The 18,086-nt window shown below is 47.0% G+C and overlaps 1 protein-coding gene across 4 annotated transcripts in view; it reads left to right on the top strand.

The window, feature by feature from the left end:
- The window catches only part of ITGA9 (integrin subunit alpha 9), a 328,677-nt gene that overhangs the window by 67,413 nt on the left and 243,178 nt on the right, over positions 1-18,086 (top strand). For all 4 annotated transcript variants that reach the window (XM_045536738.1, XM_045536741.1, XM_045536745.1 and 1 more), the window contains 4 exons: positions 380-470; positions 2,864-2,909; positions 6,669-6,823; positions 16,909-17,069. In XM_045536738.1, coding sequence (XP_045392694.1) covers positions 380-470; positions 2,864-2,909; positions 6,669-6,823; positions 16,909-17,069 — 453 coding nt within the window. The remainder of the gene's footprint in view (positions 1-379; positions 471-2,863; positions 2,910-6,668; positions 6,824-16,908; positions 17,070-18,086) is intronic.

Genomic DNA, 18,086 nt, shown 5'->3' with positions numbered 1-18,086 from the left:
TAAATATGTTCTTAGAATTTTAGCCAGCTATACCTGTATAAAAACAAAATAGAACCTCCATTAGGAATGGAACTTTGAATTTCAGCATGTCAAAACATTATCAAACTTAGTCTAGATGGATTTTTCATTCCCAGTGAACTTAGAAAATTTTTTGAATGATGACATTTGGCCAAGACAAGTAATAATAAAGGAGTGTGTGGTCTTAAACTGCCTGCTACAGACTCTCTGATCAAATTAGGATCAATCACTTTTTTTTTTTTTTTTTTACCTTCAACAACTTTAAGAACAAAATGTCCTAGGGAAGCTGGAATGAAATAGTCACAGCTCTTATTTGCAACTGTGGTCCTTTCTGGTAACTCCATTTCCCTATTTGTTTCAGAAATTGTTTGGGCGGAAGATAAATCCAGTTCTACGGATGTTTGGCCAGTCCATATCAGGAGGCATTGATATGGATGGAAATGGCTATCCTGGTAAGCTGTTTTTCTTTAAAGGCACATGAGATAAACGAAGATCAGTGCAGGAGGTAGGATAATTTCCAGTCTGGTTAGCCATCGTTACATCCATTTAAGATTAGGAAAATTCACACAATAGAGTGGGGCATTTTACCTGGCATTCAATTTTAAGGTGAAAATAGTGTGGAAGTTTATTTTGGAGTTTTAAAATGATCTACTCTGAGGGTTTAAGCACCAAGAGTGTGGATTTTATAGTGATTTCTGTGGCAGCAATTCTTTTTAATGAAGAAAAAAAAAGCACTGGCCATGTTTAAAGGATAAATAGTGAAACCTCATGTTTTCCTTGATGTATAACCATATTCAGAGGCTTTTTACTCTTGAGAGGGAAAAAGAATGGTACCTTCCCTACCCCCAGCCCCACTCCTGAAAGAAAATTATTGAGAAAGATTTGCAGCAAGAAGAAAACCATGTCTTCTTGCGCACGGACGAGACAGACCTTCACCACTCAAGGCTGACTGGCTTGTCTTCAGGGTTCTTAGTGCCTTGTGGTGGTCGAGGCTAATTGAATAAAAATACATGATTTCAAACCCCAACCCCAAGTGATACCAGGTTTAGGTCAAATTGACTTGGTGGAGAAATAGTGGTTCTTCAGGTGTTTGAAGGTGGAATAGAGTAAGGTGAGGAAACAAAGGTAAGAATCTGAAAGAATACAGAAGCATTATGGAATTTAGAAAATGTCCTGAATATATAGTTATCTTGCTTCTGAGAAAATATTTCTTTCCACTTAAAATCTGAAAAAACCAACACAGCCCTATTTGAGGGCACCAATTTTTGTAGTTTCAGACAGCTAAGAGTTTTGAACACTCCTCAAGACTTCATGGAGCTAGGAGTAGAAGTGGGAGGAGAGAGAGTCAGTGTTGAAGTTTTTGTCCCAAGGTTGCCCCTCACGGGTCTTTTTAAGTTTGAGAAAGCCGTTCTCCTTGTTCTGGATGGTGTTTGGCCATCCCCAGATAATACCTTATATGGGTTTAGCACGTTAATGTATGCAAAAGCTTCCACGTGCAATGTACATCTCACAGTGACCCCAGTAGGAGGTGGGTAGGGACGGGGATTTTTTCCCCACTTTGTAGGTAAGGATGCTGACCTTTAGAGAAGGTACGGGACTGGCCAGAGTCTGCTGTGTGGTTGGGGACCCAGGTTTCCCAGAGGTTCAGCTGCTTCTCTATAAACGCATGGTGAGCAGGGGGCTCACGCTTCACAACAAATCTGAATTTCTTACCTTGCATTTCCCTAAGGGAAACGACAAATTCATCAGGGTTTTAAAATTTCAAACATCCAGTTAATGAAAAAAGACTCTTGAAGAAGAACAAAATTAGTAAACACACCAAAGTGCAGAAATTTTAAGAACTCTGTAATTCATGGATTTGCTATTTGTTTTTCCTTAATGAGGGCATTGCACAGGAGCTCTATGCATTTAGTGACATGCCGATTCAGACTCTCTTGGACTCAGGGGCTTGGTTCTGTGAAGTAATAATGGGAACCCCAGGGCTAAGGAATTTATATAAGAGGAGAAGGAATGCTTATTGAATCAGTGAATACTTCCTAAATTAAAGTCATTTAGGAATAAACATTACCAGTTAAATAAGTGTCTTTGTTTATAGTTTACCAAGTATTTTCGTGAATTTTCTGATTTAAATATCTGATTTCATATATCTAATAAATATTTAATATTATATTTAGTAAGTACTTAACAGATAATAACTATTTTATGATTTAAATATCATGAAGTATTGGCAACTATTAAAGTACTGGGGATAATTGTCTCCAATTTACAGACAAGGACACTATGAGAGTCTCTGGGTCCAGAGAGTAAGGGCTGAAGGTGATGATTTCATGTTCTACAGGACCTAGAGCACTTTCCAAGAGTCATTTAATTCTAGGTATCCCTCTCTGTAATTCACTGATGTCAAAAGAGAGGTATTATGAGCCCCATATGTAATTTAAAATATTTTAGTAACCACGTAAAAAAGATAAGAAACAAAGTTAATTTTAATGCTGTCTTATTTAGCCCAATATAGCCAACATGTAGGCAATATAAAAATTATTAATGAGATAGTTAATTGTTTTCTGTACTAGGTCTTTGAAATCTGGTGTATATTTTACACTTACAGTGAGTCTCACTTCAGACCAGCCGCATTATCAAGGCCTCAGTAGCCAATAATGGTGACTGGCCGCTCTGTGGGACAGTGTGGCTCTAATTCTCACAAAACATCATACAGCCTAGACTGTGACTGTCAGAGGGTTTTCTGACCTCAAGGCCTGGCCTCCATCGCTGTAGAGCACCTTGCTGTAGCGGGTGGCTGGGCACGGTTTCAACAAGTTTCTGAACACTACAAACTTCTTGTTTTCAGATGTCACTGTTGGAGCCTTCATGTCGGACAGTGTGGTTCTTCTCAGGTGAGTTGCTTCGCTCTTGCTGCTTGGGTTGGTTCTTCATGGATGAGGGATGGAATTTGGTGGGGGAGGCGCTGGAGAGTTACTCACCTTTAGTCAGCTCTTCCATCTGTTTTGTCCCTTGTAGGCTGGAGGTGCTGAATAAAAGGGAATGCTACCTTTATTTTCTCATTCTTATCCTCTATTCCAGAATTTCTAGTTGGTGTGAGATGATACCATCCCTGGAGCTTCTAGGCAGTGTTTGGGGTGGCCTAGCTCCTAAGCCCTAGAGCTGTTTTCCTTTGGCCAAGAACAGCCCCTTCGTTAATGTGCTGTATAGTCATCATCCTTTCCTATAGGTACCATGGCACTCAAAGGGCCTGTCCATTCTCTCTCTCCATTCTTACACCCTGCTTCCTCACCTCTAGTTTGTCCTCAACCCCTGGGGACCGGGAGCCTCCTGCCCACTGGACACATGGCATTCTCTGTTGGCAGCAAAGGTGAGGGACATGTGCTCCAGCCCAGAGCTCGCTGAAGCCCGTGCAGTCTGGACCTCTCCTACACAGGCCAGTGGGCCGCCATCACCACCCATGAACCATTTCCAAGTATTTCTGGCTGGATGAGTCACAGGAGGCAGAATTACACTTTGGAGTGGGAGCCAACTCTTAGGTTTTGTTAATAACCCGATGGCAGAACTTTCTAAAATAGACTAGTAGGATCTTAGAGCTGGAAGGGATCCCAGAGGCCATGTAGTTCCACATCCAGATTCTTCTTATTCAGCAGAGCCGCCTTCTGCGTCTCCACTGCCGGATCACACAGCCTCTTTTTTGTTTTGTTTTCCTTGAGACAGGGTCTTGCTCTGTCACCCAGGCTAGAGTGCAGTGGCATCATCATAGCTCACTGCAACCTCAAACTCCTGGACTCAAGCAATCCTCTCACCTCAGCCTCCTAAGTAGCTGGGACTACAGGTGTGCACCATTACGTGTGGCTGATTTTTTATATTTTTGGTAGAGATGAGGTCTCGCTCTTGTGCAGGGTGGTCTTGAACCCCTGAGCTCAAGCAGTCCTCCTGCCTCAGCCTCCCAGAGTGCTAGGATTACAGGCGTGAGCCTCTGCCTGGCCACACAGCTTCTTTTTGAGTGAGGTGCCCCATGAGTGGGGGTTTAGTAACTTCTAAGGGAACCAGCTAACCCCTAGGTAATGCTAAATATTGAATTGTTAAAGAGGCAGAAGAGCCTTGAGGTTGAATGTGAACTCGGGGGCTAGGTGGCTTGGGTTCATACTCTGACTCTGCTCTTACAAGGTTAGGTGAGTTTCCTGGGCAAGTCCCATGACCTTTCTGTTTCAGGATTCTCCTCTGTTAACTGAGATAACAATACAGATGCTCCTCTACGTACCACGGCCGGCTTAGTTGCTTAACAGTGTCACCAAGTGTGCAGGCTGTGTATCTGTCCACCTGTCTTTGCCCTGCAAGCAGCACTAATCCTGCAAACGGCCAGGGCAACTTGAGCAACATTGTGTCAAAGGGGATCCCAACCGGTTTTCTTATTTACCTGGAAATTAAATATCAGGATTTGCACTGTCAGCCATCAGAAAGAAGGATTCCAGCTTCAAAAAAAAGTTTTGAGAGCACTTGCAGTGCTGCCCTTGGGTGCCCCTTTGCTTTTATCTCAGAGGCTGGCACATTTGCAGACACTGTGCCATGTAGTCTCCCTGGCCCCAGGGGAGGGGGGCAGCCCTGGCTCTGCCCTCGGGAAGTTTGCTTCTCCCAGATTAGCTCAGGGGCAGGTCCTGTGTTAGGGTGATAGGCGCCTGGTGCTCCGCCACTGGAGGTCACAGGAAGTGATCAGAGAGGGCTATGAAAGATTTCTGGGCTTTTCTTTATCCAAAAACAATACTCAGAGTTGAAACAAAAAGGTTAGAGGGAACTGATCTGACAGATGTTGGCAGGAGATGTACCCGTGAGGTCCCTGTCGGCTGTTTCAAAGGATTCTGTCTTCACAACCTCCGGGTCATTCCGCCGGGACTCTTCCCGCTTATTTCCTGCCTTCCTCACTGTCCTTTGCAGAGCTGTCCCATGAGAGGAGGACTCAGCCTTCTCCCTGATGAGGTGGCCCCTGGCTATGATGGGACAGGCTGGGCTTTCCCTCTGTGGGGTGACCAGGCAGGTCAGGGACTGGGCAGGGTGGACACTGGCTCTCCCTGTTGCCTCTGTCCATTTGTGAAACTTGAGGCACTCCTGTGGTTTTCAGTCCCCAGGGCTGGAGTAAATTTGCAAGAGTTTAACAAGGATTTTTGCACATCCCTTGTCCTGGGAACATGAGGATGAATTCGCCAGGATCCCAGCCCTTGGGGATGCTGCAGGCTGGCTGGGCAGGTTTGGAAATAGACAGTGACGATTCCCCTTAGTAAATGGTGGCCAGAGGCATGTGTACCAAGCTGGGACCACAGACAGGGAGGACGCCCAGCTACCAGGGTCACCAGGGAAGGAAGGCCTTTTGGGAGTGGGGCCCTCAAGCAGGGCTTTATAGAGTGTCCATTGACATCTATACAATCACGTCAATCTGGGTAGACTGTCTACTTTCTAAGTTACTTCTAGCATCTCCTGGGGATGAACCCAGAAGAAAATGGAAAGGTCAGCATATTGGATTTCTTTCGGGCAACACTGTTGTCTGACTTCTGTTTATACTACAGCTGGATTTGCTCTGCAAGTCCCACAATGCCATGGCACCTGTCACTACTGCCCCTCTGTTGACCCCATCTCCGGCAGTGGTAGCAGCAGTGGAGTCCCCTCACCCCATCTGTGTCCTCACTTCCTTTTGTCACCCAGGTTTTTCTTAATGCATTCTTCTCCGGTCCACCCTGTCACCCTGGGCTCTCTTGGAGGGAGCATCGCACACAAGCAAGGTCATTGTTCTCAAGCTGATAATGCCCCCTAATCTTGTTATGTCACCCCAGCAGCATGAAGGCCAGGGCTCCTTATGGGTAAAAGGGTCTCTTTGTGAGGCCTAGAAGGGGAAAAGGTTAAGCCACAGCTTAGGTACAGCAGATGTTTGCAGTGAGAGCAGAATGGTGTGATTGACTCTTAGCTTTTGTTGGATGCCCCAGGGGAGCCCACAGGTACTTTCCATCTTACAAGTGCTGGGGGATGGTCCATGTCAGGGAGGAGAGTGTGGATGTTCATCAGGTTTCACTTGGTCTGAGGTTGGGTATGTTGATTTCTTCTGCTCTGAAGTGCTTTGCTGTTACCAGTTGGGACTCCATTAATCAAATTATTTTACAAAAATACCAACGAACTGATGGGGGTAAGTGAAGGAGATTTGCCTGACTAGATGGGCCTGGAACTTTGCAGCTCATGCTTATAATGACAGTACATGCTTTGGGCAAATCCCTGAGTGTATATCCATTTCTTGAATCATGGAACTCCGCTTAGATATATTCCTATCTCCCTAATAAAATGGAAATTGGTACTTAATTGGTAAAATTTTAAATAATCATGCAGCATCTGGTGGTCTCTTTATGGCTTTAACCAGATGGATTTTATTAACAACTAACTTGCCTTTATTATTGGGAAGCTAACCATTAATTTATTAGGCAATGTGCCACTTCCAAAACCAGAAAAAGTACTTACAGAACACACTGGACCTTCTCTCTTGGGTTATTTCATACTTTAAATAAGGACTGAGTTGAAGGCCTAGAATTTATCCTGTCGATAGAGTTCTTGTTTGGTTCTGAGAGCTGTTCCTTACCACCACTAAGTCACTTTTTCCTCTTGTCCTGCAGAGCAAGACCCGTCATTACGGTGGATGTCTCCATCTTCCTTCCAGGCTCCATCAACATCACGGCACCTCAGTGTCATGATGGACAGCAGCCTGTGAACTGCCTGAATGTCACCGCCTGCTTCAGCTTCCACGGCAAACATGTTCCAGGAGAAATCGGTAATGAGCCACTGAGTCAGGGCTCAGGATAGCCATCTTAGCTGGAGTGGGCTTGCATGGGATGTTTCAGACATTCCCTGTTGCTGAACATGCTGGCTGGTTTTGCAGGCAGCAGGCCCACTGGCTGGACACCCTTTCCCTCTGAGGTTCCTCCCCTTCTCTTTCTTGCTTACCAACATGTTTCTAATTTCACACAACCTCCAGCTCTAGGACAAATAATGTTGGACCCCAAGCATTCTTTCCCCAAATGTATGTTGACCAGACTGAAACCTCACTGGACCATGAGTGGGACAGGCCTGGGACTGGTGGAAATACAGTGCCTGGAGCTTGGCCCTTATGGAACATTTCAAGCAGTTAGAAAACAGAAATGATGGCCCTTCAGAGGCTCCCCCTTGAGCTTGCAGCATCAGCCAGATGTTGGGGGATTACGCCATTTACTGTGGAATTCGAGAACAAAGATGGATGGTGGGATTGGGATGCTGGTTTTACAAAGGCTTAGGTTTCTAAAAGAACAGGGGCTGCTTTGAGAATTGAAAAGAGGCAGGTGTTGCCCTGACAGGTGGTAGCTGTCCCTGCCATTTCTCTGATTGGGGAAAGTCAACTTGCTAGCCCAACTCTAGCTACTGGACTCCCAGAACAAGATCGGGTCAGTGTTGACTAGAATTCAGAGGATGTGATCACCTGAAGGAAATGAATCTGGATCATTATACAGATTAATAGGTGCTTTGTTTTTACTTAAAAGGCTGGTTTAATAACATAAAGTAAAACTCCAGGCAAACAAAAACACCAATATGAGCCTGGACTCACGTTCTTAGATATTTTTAATGTCATCGGTGACACCCCTTGCTACTCATCAGCATCACTGGCAGCTTGGTCAAGATGCAGGCTCTTGAGCCCTCCTTTGGACCTCTGAGTCAGAGTCTGCATTTTAACAAGATCCCGACTGGATTCGTGTGCACATTGGAGGAGCACTGCTCTGGAGCACACATGTATGTACATACCCCTGAACATGCAGAAACACACTTCCACAAGCTAGTTCATTCCTTAACTGCACCTCGAATGTCCTACCCTATTCAAGAATATGTTCATCCTTCTCAGCTAACTGTTGCATAGGAGATTTATCTTGATCTTCAAGTGGATTGAATAAGCTCAACAGTTAAACTTTGTACTTATTTATATAGTTTTTTTTCCTTTTAAGAAAGCTTAGAAATTTCAAGATTGAATGTAACTATATGATAAAACTTGGGAATTGGTTCGTGAGGAGGATTAACACAATTTTTGTGTGTAGCCCAGTGGGAAAAAGAAATTCACTCAAGATCATACAGCTATTGGTGAAGCCAGGAGTTGGAACTGGATCTGATGGTGCTTAGTTCTGCTTTCTAACAACTAGTCCTCACCACCTCCCTAGTTGTTTAAGATGCCATAGTCTTAAGGAATAAAGCTTCTTGGTGGTCCTGGGACTCATGTGTCCTCCATCAAATACCACCTCATGATGTAGTCGGACTCCATTAAAAACATTTGTAAAGAATGATTGAAGATCAATTTTTTTTTTTTTATTTTATTTTATTTTTTTTTTTTTTTGAGTCAGAGTCTCACTTTGTTGCCCGGGCTAGAGTGAGTGCCGTGGCGTCAGCCTAGCTCACAGCAACCTCAAACTCCTGGGCTTAAGCGATCCTACTGCCTCAGCCTCCCGAGTAGCTGGGACTACAGGCATGTGCCACCATGCCCGGCTAATTTTTTCTATATATATTTTTAGTTGGCCAGATAATTTCTTTCTATTTTTGGTAGAGACGGGGTCTCGCTCAGGCTGGTCTCGAACTCCTGACCTTGAGCAATCCACCCGCCTCGGCCTCCCAGAGTGCTAGGATTACAGGCGTGAGCCACCGCGCCCGGCCGAAGATCAATTTTGATGCACATAAAAATAAGCAGAACTGTTGTAGAACTCTACCAGAAGCAAGCAATCTATAGTCCATGTGTGTGTTCATTTAACAGATATTTATTTTTTGTCCATATGTGCCAAGCACTGGAGATGACAGTCCTGTACACATGGAGCCTCTACAGGGAGGTACAGAGAGTTTCTACTATTTTGATCTTGAAGCAGTACACTGAAAGTGAGGCACATTGGTTATAGCAGGAACAGAGGAGAAGAAACCAAGGTGCAAGTCTAAGCAGGAGTGATTTCAGAACATGAGACAAGTGGTAGAGCACACTCTGGTTTGAAGGCCCCTGGCTGAGCGAGGACGGGATGTAGGAGCCTCCTCATGCTGTTCCCGACCAGCGGCCCTTTCTGGGGGCCGTCAGGCCTCAGCCCTTCTCTGACCACTAGGCAGGATTACAACGAAGGTCCAGGCTTAGCCATAATCCTAGAGGTGTTGGGTAAAATGGAAGAGACAGGCAATTGCACGACCTGTTGTGCTGTACCTTGTGGGCAGTATGAGGCAGCCTGGCTAATATCCAACTTCAGATGGGAACCATCCCGCACACGTGCACCCCACATTCAGGTCTCTTCCTTAGCCTCCATCTGCCACATGGGTTCACAGATGAAATCAAATATCCATTTACACTCTGAGGGGGTGTTTGCCCACATTTATTTAAGAATCAGGCTTAAAGGAGATGGTAACTGGAGAATTTTGGTATCAACAGGGCAATGCAGAAGATTATTCATCCCTGGCATTTTTCTGTCACTGTCGCTGGCATTCAGGGAAATGAACTATGTCTCAATCTTCTCAGTAGAGGGAGAAATGCAGAAATCTGTCCAAAAATGAACTGGCAGTGGAATGGAGAGTTTGGGGAGGGAACCATGAAACTGTGATGGGAAAAGAAGTGGAGGTGAAAGGTAGCTTGTCAGTAGCTGTTGGGGGTCCAGTTGGTGGGGTGTTCCTAGAATTGAGCATAGAAGGCAGCCCCTGGAGTCTGCGCAGTTGGGAAGATCAGGTCTCCAGGTGGAGGAAGGATGAGGCTCCTGCAGGGCACAGACATCCTCCACTCTCTGCTTCTCTCGGCTCAGCAGAGGGTGCTGGCTGCTCAGTCATCTTCCAGGCCTCTGCATCAGGAACCCACAGCTGGGACTCTGGGGTACGAGCCTTCCTCACCCCCTTGCTGGCAGCTGCAGAGGAACCATGTTGATGGTGGCTTTATCCACAGAATGCCTGGTGAATCAGTGTCAGCCCTGGGCAAGCCTTCTGGGTACCTCTCAATGTCTGCATATCCCAGGCTGAGTTTGTTAGAAGAATGGCCACATTTGGGCACTGCAGCCTGGGCCCATGATATGCTAGGTACTTCTCTACAGCTGTCAGAAGTGGTTCTATCTTCTGGCATCTTCAGCCACATGACTTGCTCTCTGAGGATGGTTTTGGGAGCCATAAACAGTTGATATTACATTCTTGTCCCCTTAGTTTCTTTTTCTCTGCCTAGAAGGGCTCGAGAACAGAAAAGGGACACCAGTTGCCTCTTTATTTCCTGCTTTAGGGAAACCATATCTCCTACTTGATCAGGGCAGTATTCAGGACCAGCTGATTAGCAAAGCCACTTGAAGGGGCTGATTACCTTCTGGAAATACTGTGGGAAATACAGACTTTCTCTGTAGGGGGTGAATCTGCCTTGGCCTCTGAAACAGGCAGAGCCCAGTTAGGAAAACAGAAACCACACCAGTTATTTTAACAGAGGGAATTTAACACTGGGAATTGGTTAAGCAGCTCATAAGGACCTGGTAGTAACTGCAGGAAGCAGCTGCCACTGCTAGGTCTACACCAGTGAATCTCAAAGTGTTGTATCAGCATCACCTGGGATCTTGTTAGAAATACAAATTGTAACTGAATTAGAAACCCTGAGGGTAGGGCCTGCAACTGTGTTTTAACAAGCCTCCTGCTGGCTTAGATGTGAGAACCACTGGTCAAGGTTATGGTTGGGGTTAACCACTTCCTTGGAGCTATCAGAACCTGTAAGCTTGGAGAAGGGACCTGTGGAGCTGAGACCTACACCTTTGAGGAAGGGGTGCTGGTTGGTGCTGCGAGTCTCTCTGAGAGGGTACGGTGAGCCTGGCTCTGGGGGCTTGGGAAAAACTGGAAACTAGAATCAGCTGCTGTTGAGACCAGATGCCATGAAAAACTTGCTGAGTTAGGCTGATAGGAATAGGAAGTGGGGAGGAAGGAGTCCCCTCTCCCTCTGCAGGCTGCCTCAAGCTCTCCATCTTGGCAAAGCCTCACAGCTACTGGAAAGACAGAAATGAGGTTTGCAGGGTCCCAGCCCCAGCATCATGGTGCAGAATAGGGAAGGGTAGGTTGGAAGGGAGAGAGAATAGCTTCATAAACCGGCACAGCAAGTATCCAGTGACATCGAGTTCCTGAAGCCCCCGTTGGTCATTCAATCAACAAATAATAAATTAAGGTCTTACAAAGTGCCAGGCACTCTGCTCAGCCAGCCCAGGGCACAGAGCAGAGACTAGGACAGACAAAGTCCTTGCCCTCGTGGCACTTGCACCTGGTGGGAGGGAGGCAGACACTCAGGGCAGAAACAGCCGATGCCCCCACACTTGCTCCTCTAGGTGTGCACTCAGCCCGTGTGTGCAGACAGTGTGCTCAGCGCTGGGATGCAGACACGGACTCTCACTCTGACACTGGGCTCCCCAGGAACTGGTTTATAACATATTTCATTAGGCATTTTAAAGCAGGAGTTCTGCCTGTCCCAAATAGTACTATTAATCTTTCATTCTAGGCCTGGGGAGCAGCCTGTGGCTCCATGCAGCCTCCTTGCTGGCTCAGGTAAAGGTGGTGAATGCTTTGCCCACTGCCCTGGACCCATGGGCTGTGCTTGGACCTACTCACTGGCCAGGCAGAAGCGTACACTTGCTTGTCAGTCTCTGGAGGCTGGGAGTCGAGCTGGCAACTCTGCATTCTCACCAGAGTGCCAAATGCCACCAGGAAGGGATGATCCCTAAGTGGCTGATCCAGTGCCCCTGTGTTTCCATGGCTCTCAGACAGCCTGACAAAGCTGTGAGCAAGCAGAGGTGCCTGCCCTGCCTCCAGACAAGCACCTCATGTCCCGAGAGGTGGCACCAACATCATCTCAATAGCAGAAACAGGGTTGAAACCAGGCAACTTGTTCCCAGACCCTTCCTCTGGTTTTAGGGTTGCATTTCTACTCTGGAGAGCGTTTGTGCACAGAGAACATTCTCTGAGCTCCTTCTGGTCTCTCAAGAAGCTTGGAGATGAATGGGATGATGAGGCAAGTCCATGTGCTGTGAGGAACGGGGTAACCTAGTCTAATAATTACTACCTAATTCCTTGGGTGGAGGGGTATTTAGGAAAGCTAGTGAAGTGAAAATATCCTTTTCCCCCACCTCTCCTGGGAAACTCTAAGGGCAGCTCAGAGTAACTCTGGAAGGGGAATTTATTAGTAGAATTTCACAGCTGAAATCCTGTTCTGATGGAGAATGAGAATGAATCGAAATTCGCTGGGAGGGACCAGAGCCAGAGTTGATGAGAGACAGCTGGCTCCCTCTTGGCCCAGGCCTGTGTGGGGGGCCCTCGGGAACCAGCGGTGGGGAGGCAGGGAAAGGGGGCGGCTGAAAGAATTACTTGGGGCTGATCAGCTTTTCCATCAACATGACATCATTCGACATGGCATGGACACAAGCTGCCAGAGGAAAAACTTGAAGACGTGAAATGTGCTGTTGGAGCAGGCCCTAATCAGAACCAGCACCCTCCCCGGGTCGGACGGGGCTGGCCTGGCTGGCTGGCTTGCATTAGGGGCGGCTGCGGGCAATGCAGCCCGCCTGACGCACCCACCCTCCCAGGGCCCAGACTGCTGAACCCTGCGAGCCAACTGGCTGCTCTGCTGACATGTCCTCCGCTTCGTAGGGCTCCCTTCCAGCACGCTTGGGTGGGTGCAGCTGAAAACTGCCCGTCGCGCTCAGGGCTTCAGAATGGTCTGCAATTCTTCTTGCCTCCTCGCTCAGGCGGGGTTTCTCATCACGAATCTTGCTTGCTTCTAGAAGAGAGAGTCTGATACAGAGCTGACCTCTTTGTGGGTAATTTAAAATGTCAAAATACATTTTAAATCAAGGAGTAGCACCAAGCAGGCAGTTCTAGAGATGAAATGTTTCCAAAATGATTGCGCTTGGTGAATTGGATAATTTGGTATGTCTGTGATTGTATAGTATAAGATTTTAGAAAAATCTGAAAGGTGAACGTGCTGGCATGAAGCTGAACAGTGGTTGCCTTGTCCTCAGCTGGGTTTCTATGAACTGTGGGCTATTTGTCCCCTCCCTGGAGCTGCAAGAGGGACATATATTGGGTCAGTGATTCTTCAGTGCGAAGGGACTTTGGAGGACCAAAGTTGGTGTTTGTAAAAGTACTTAGCACAGTGCCTGGCACATGTTGAAGGTTGAATTCATTCCCCTTTCCTGACTTGCCCTGTGTTAATTTGGGTTCTCCCCAAAACAGAGGCTGGACAAAGGATCTGAGCACGTTGTTTATTCACGGGGATCCCAGGAAGCACCAGTAGGGAAATGGGGTGGCGAGACAGGAAGGGAAGACAGCTGGGGGAGTCGAGGTTCTCCAGAGAGGCAGAACCGAGAGAGAGGTGGGGTTGAGCTAGAGGTTAGTTGATCGGTTTTCAGGAACTGGCTCACGACATTGGGGCTGGAAAGTCTGCATTCTGCAGGGCAGGCCCGTAGGCTGGAGACCAGTGGAGAGTTGATGCTGCAGCTCCAGCGTCAAGACAGTCGAAAAGCAGAATTCCTTCTTTTTGAGAGAACTTTACTCTTTTTCCCTTAAAGCCTTCAACTGATCGAATGAGGCGCACCCACATTATGGAGGGTAATCTGCTTTATTCAAAATCTACTGATTGAAATGTTTTCATCTAATACCTTCACAGTTACATCCATGTTGGTGCTTGACCACATATCTGGGTACTGTGGCCCAGCCAAGTCGACACATAAAATTAACCATCACAGCAGCCAAATGAAGGGTGTATTACTGAGCGGGTTACCAGTGTAGACGGCTAGAGCTTAGACCTGCTGGGGAACCCTGAGAGTTGGTGTAGAGTGTGCCTCAGAGTTACCCCACCCAAGGGGCAAGGGAGCTGGGGTCCTGCATTACTTGAGTCCCCCGGCATGTGGGCAGAGCCACTAGAGAAAGCCCTGGGGAAGAGGGATGCAGGTGTTGGCAGTTGAAGTTGGGCTGCACAGCAGAGAGATGGTAAAAGACAAGAGGATATGGGTGGGGGCCCAATCCCATCCGCTCTGTCTTCCTGTGTTCATTTCCACCCAGGTTTTCTCTGAGCGCAGCTAGCTCATCTCTGGCAAGATAGCTCAGTCCTACCATCCTCTCCACTGTCCCCCTTCCTGAGGGAAGCAGCCCTAGTTCTCTCACCTGGGAAGAAGGCTGGTCTGGGGTACACAGAGGACACACTGCCACCACCATCATGGTTCACCCAACCCAGGCCTCTGGCTTGTCTTCCAGCAGTATGTGTTTCTAGCTGTGGTCTGGCTAAACAGAATGTGGAAACCCACTTCATTTAAACTTAACCTTTCTTACTGTTGTACTTTCTCTGAGCGCAGCTAGCTCATCTCTGGCAAGATAGCTCAGTCCTACCATCCTCTCCACTGTCCCCCTTCCTGAGGGAAGCAGCCCTAGTTCTCTCACCTGGGAAGAAGGCTGGTCTGGGGTACACAGAGGACACACTGCCACCACCATCATGGTTCACCCAACCCAGGCCTCTGGCTTGTCTTCCAGCAGTATGTGTTTCTAGCTGTGGTCTGGCTAAACAGAATGTGGAAACCCACTTCATTTAAACTTAACCTTTCTTACTGTTGGGCTGTTTGTTGCTCAGGGAAGTTGTGAACAGCAGAAAGTAAATTGGCCAGAGTTTAGTTCTAGATCTTTGTACTTGTTTGGATCTGCTGTTTGTGCATTCAAAAAAATGTGAGTTTTTTGTCAAGTAATGAAAAAATGCACCAAGAATCAGTATGGTAGGACTAGCCCGGCACCAGAGATGAAGAGAGTTCTAGATTCGCCTCTGCAGTGATGGCTCGCTGGCCTGGAGCAAGTCTTGTTCCGTTTTGGGGCCTCAGTTCTCTTATCTTATAAAATGAAGGTTTCAAACTCTGGCTTCTAGGGTTGCCTCAAAGCTTTGACATCCCGTTTGCTGTTGCTGTCCCCACTGGAGTTGGCATGTCATACTTGTGTAGTCTCCAGTGTGTTTTATGTTGAACACTTTCCTATATGCGTTCTTTTCTTCTTAGTTATGGCATCTCCTGAGATTTTCCAGATCTCAGGTCCCTCCTGGTGACAGCCTTGCCTCATAAGTCAGCTGTTTGCTGGAATAAACAAGTTGGGGCAGACTTGCTCTTGCTGACCAGGAATCCGCCAGCTCGGCGTGGCAAGATCCCTGAGATGGCAGAGGCCCAGGGAAGCCATTAGAGGCATCAAAAATATGCCCATGGCAGCCACAGAATGTCCATTCGGGTCACCTTCCTCTCCCTCTCTTCATACCTCCCCGGCGGCTGATCCCTTTGATATTATTAAAAGCCAGAGCCATCCCCGCTGCCCGGCTTCACTTACGCAAACACCGGCAGGCACGGGGCTGCTTTTTACTGATGCAAAGGCCAGGTTTCCAGGAGCCAGGTGTGTGGAGCTGGGGCCAGGCTGGGTCATCTGCTTTAGGGACAGAGGTTCCTGTTCTCTCACTTTAAAAATGACATATTCCTCAAAACAGTTTAAAAAATAAAAAGAGTGTGGGGGTGGGGAGGGCTGACCTCTCTGGCACACAAAAGCAGTGAAATAAGTCTATTGATACTGAAGCCATATTTACCTAGTAAAACACATTGCCATACATTTTCTTATAGACTCTGCAATGATGGAGGTAAAACCTTTTGGGTTATCAAGTATGCATTTTTTTTTTTTTTTGAGACATAGTCTCGCTTTGTTGCCTGGGCTAGAGTGAGTGCTGTGGCATCAGCCTAGCTCACAGCAACCTCAAACTCCTGGGCTTCAGCAATCCTACTGCCTCAGCCTCCCGAGTAGCTGGGACTACAGGCATGTGCCACCATGCCCAGATAATTTTTTGTATATATATATTTTAGTTGGCCAGATAATTTCTTTCTATTTTTTAGTAGAGACGGGGTCTCGCTCTTGCTCAGGCTGGTCTCGAACTCCTGAGCTCAAACAATCCACCCGCCTCGACCTCCCAGAGTGCTAGGATTACAGGCGTGAGCCACCAGACCCAGCCTCAAGTATGCATTTGATATCGTGGCCATCTTTTGTTTCTCTAAGTCCCAGACTATGGCACAGCAGTTCTGCCATCTGGCATTACACGGTCAGGTGTAGGGGATGAGTTATTCTTTGCAGGAGAGGACCTCAGTACAGAGGTCATAGTTTTGTTGAAAGGATAGGCACTACAAAATGTTCGATCACCACACTCTGCTACCTGGGAATAAAGGCAATTCCAGCCTTCATCTGAATTTCTGTGTGTGTAAGCTCCATCAAGGCGAGAGTTTTTGCCTGTGTTGTTCATTGATGTATCCCCTGTGCCTACAGCAGGGCCTGGCGTATAGGCAGTGCTCAGTAAACCATGGAACGCACACAGTCCAATAGATGCAGTGGTACAGCGCATGATGACTGGGTGAGATGAGTTAGGATTATTGGACGTGATGGCTCCCTTATGTTGGGCATACATCACGGTGCTGGATAGGAGTCGGTATCACGTGAAGCCTCCATAATTTTAGCAGCTTCTAGCAACATTCTATAGGTCTGCCATGATGTTTGCTTGTCAGAACACTAACCTGTGTTGGATACAACTAACTGTTGATGTGCATATTAGTGGCTCAGTTGATACCACAGGCATGAAGTTTAAATCAGGGAGAGCCATGAACTGGGGCACACAGTGTCACTGGAAAGACAGAGGGCAGGAATCCTGGCTGCATGCCTCTCGCCAGGGTGGTCTAGACTGGAGGTTGCAGTCCTTCGTTCACTGGAAGGCAGGCTAGGTACATGGAACACGCATGTGATCCTGTGAGGGGGAGCAGAGGTGTCCTCATCACGATGTGTGTCTTTGCTGATGTTTTGACCCTCATTTCTTGGCAGGCCTGAATTACGTTCTGACGGCTGATGTGGCCAAAAAGGAGAAGGGCCAGCTGCCCAGGGTCTACTTTGTGTTGCTGGGAGAGACGGCGGGTCAGGTCACAGAGAAGCTGCAGCTGACCCACATGGAGGAGACGTGTCATCACTACACGGCCCATGTGAAGGTCAGTCCTGCCTCCTTTTTATCCTCAAACTTTGATCTCTACAGATGTTCATTTGGAGCTAGTGGAAACCACTTTTATTATGCATTATGTATGCTCTGAATTCCAAGATTTTATTTCACAAAGAGGAGAATATCCATTTCTTCTTCTTCTTTTAAAGTTGGCTTCTGACAGCCCTTTCGTTCATCTTACTGTGTGGTCTCAGCCTCTGAGGAGGGTTATGGGGGGGTCAAGAGACCTATGGTGGTCCCTGACTCTGACTTGTTCTTTTAGGAGGTTTTTCATCCTCTCCCCTCTGTGAGGCTCAGCAATATTCTCAGAGGACAGCCCCAGAAGCACATGCCTCTGGTTCTGCAGTGAGGCTGGATCACACCACACCTGATGCCTTTCTTAGTGGTTAATAACGCATCAGCTTAGAGTCATAGTTAAGGCATTTTAAAACTGGTTGGACTAGATTTTTCTCCTATGATTACTTCTATTTATTTTAGGAGTGCATTTTTTGACCCCTTTCCCTTCTCACTCTAAATAAACTTTCAAGTATTTTTCTCCTCTTGAGATTATTTGTTAAATACACTTTGCTGCTAATTTAGGAGGCCAGGCTTTGGTCAGCTAGAGCATGGCCCCTGTCCAGGCAGACACAGACTGGCAGGCTGGAGGTCCTGTGCTGCTTGATGCAGTGAAAATGGCCAGATGCTGACTGATGGGCAGGGTCAGAGAGCGAAGGAGGTAGAAGAACCCATCTAATCCAGGCCACGTGGTAGGTGGGGTGAATGTGTATCCAGCTGGATGAGTATTGTGACCTGTCTCAGCCTCTGCACCTCTGAAATGAACGCTGTAATGCTTACCTTGAAAGGTGGTCGTGAACTAAACATTACATGATGAATTTACTTAGACACTCGCATGGTGTCTGATAAATAGAAAGCATTCAGTATTATTATTATTTGGTTGGGCCATACATAATTGCCAATATTCTAACATTTTTGACTCACAAAAAATGGCAATTTCCTATAGTTCAACCTA

Source organism: Lemur catta, chromosome 1 (assembly GCF_020740605.2).
Source record: "Lemur catta isolate mLemCat1 chromosome 1, mLemCat1.pri, whole genome shotgun sequence".
NCBI lineage: Eukaryota > Metazoa > Chordata > Mammalia > Primates > Lemuridae > Lemur > Lemur catta.
The sequence above is the reverse complement of the archived record's forward strand: the minus strand, read 5'-3'. Positions and strand labels throughout refer to the sequence as shown.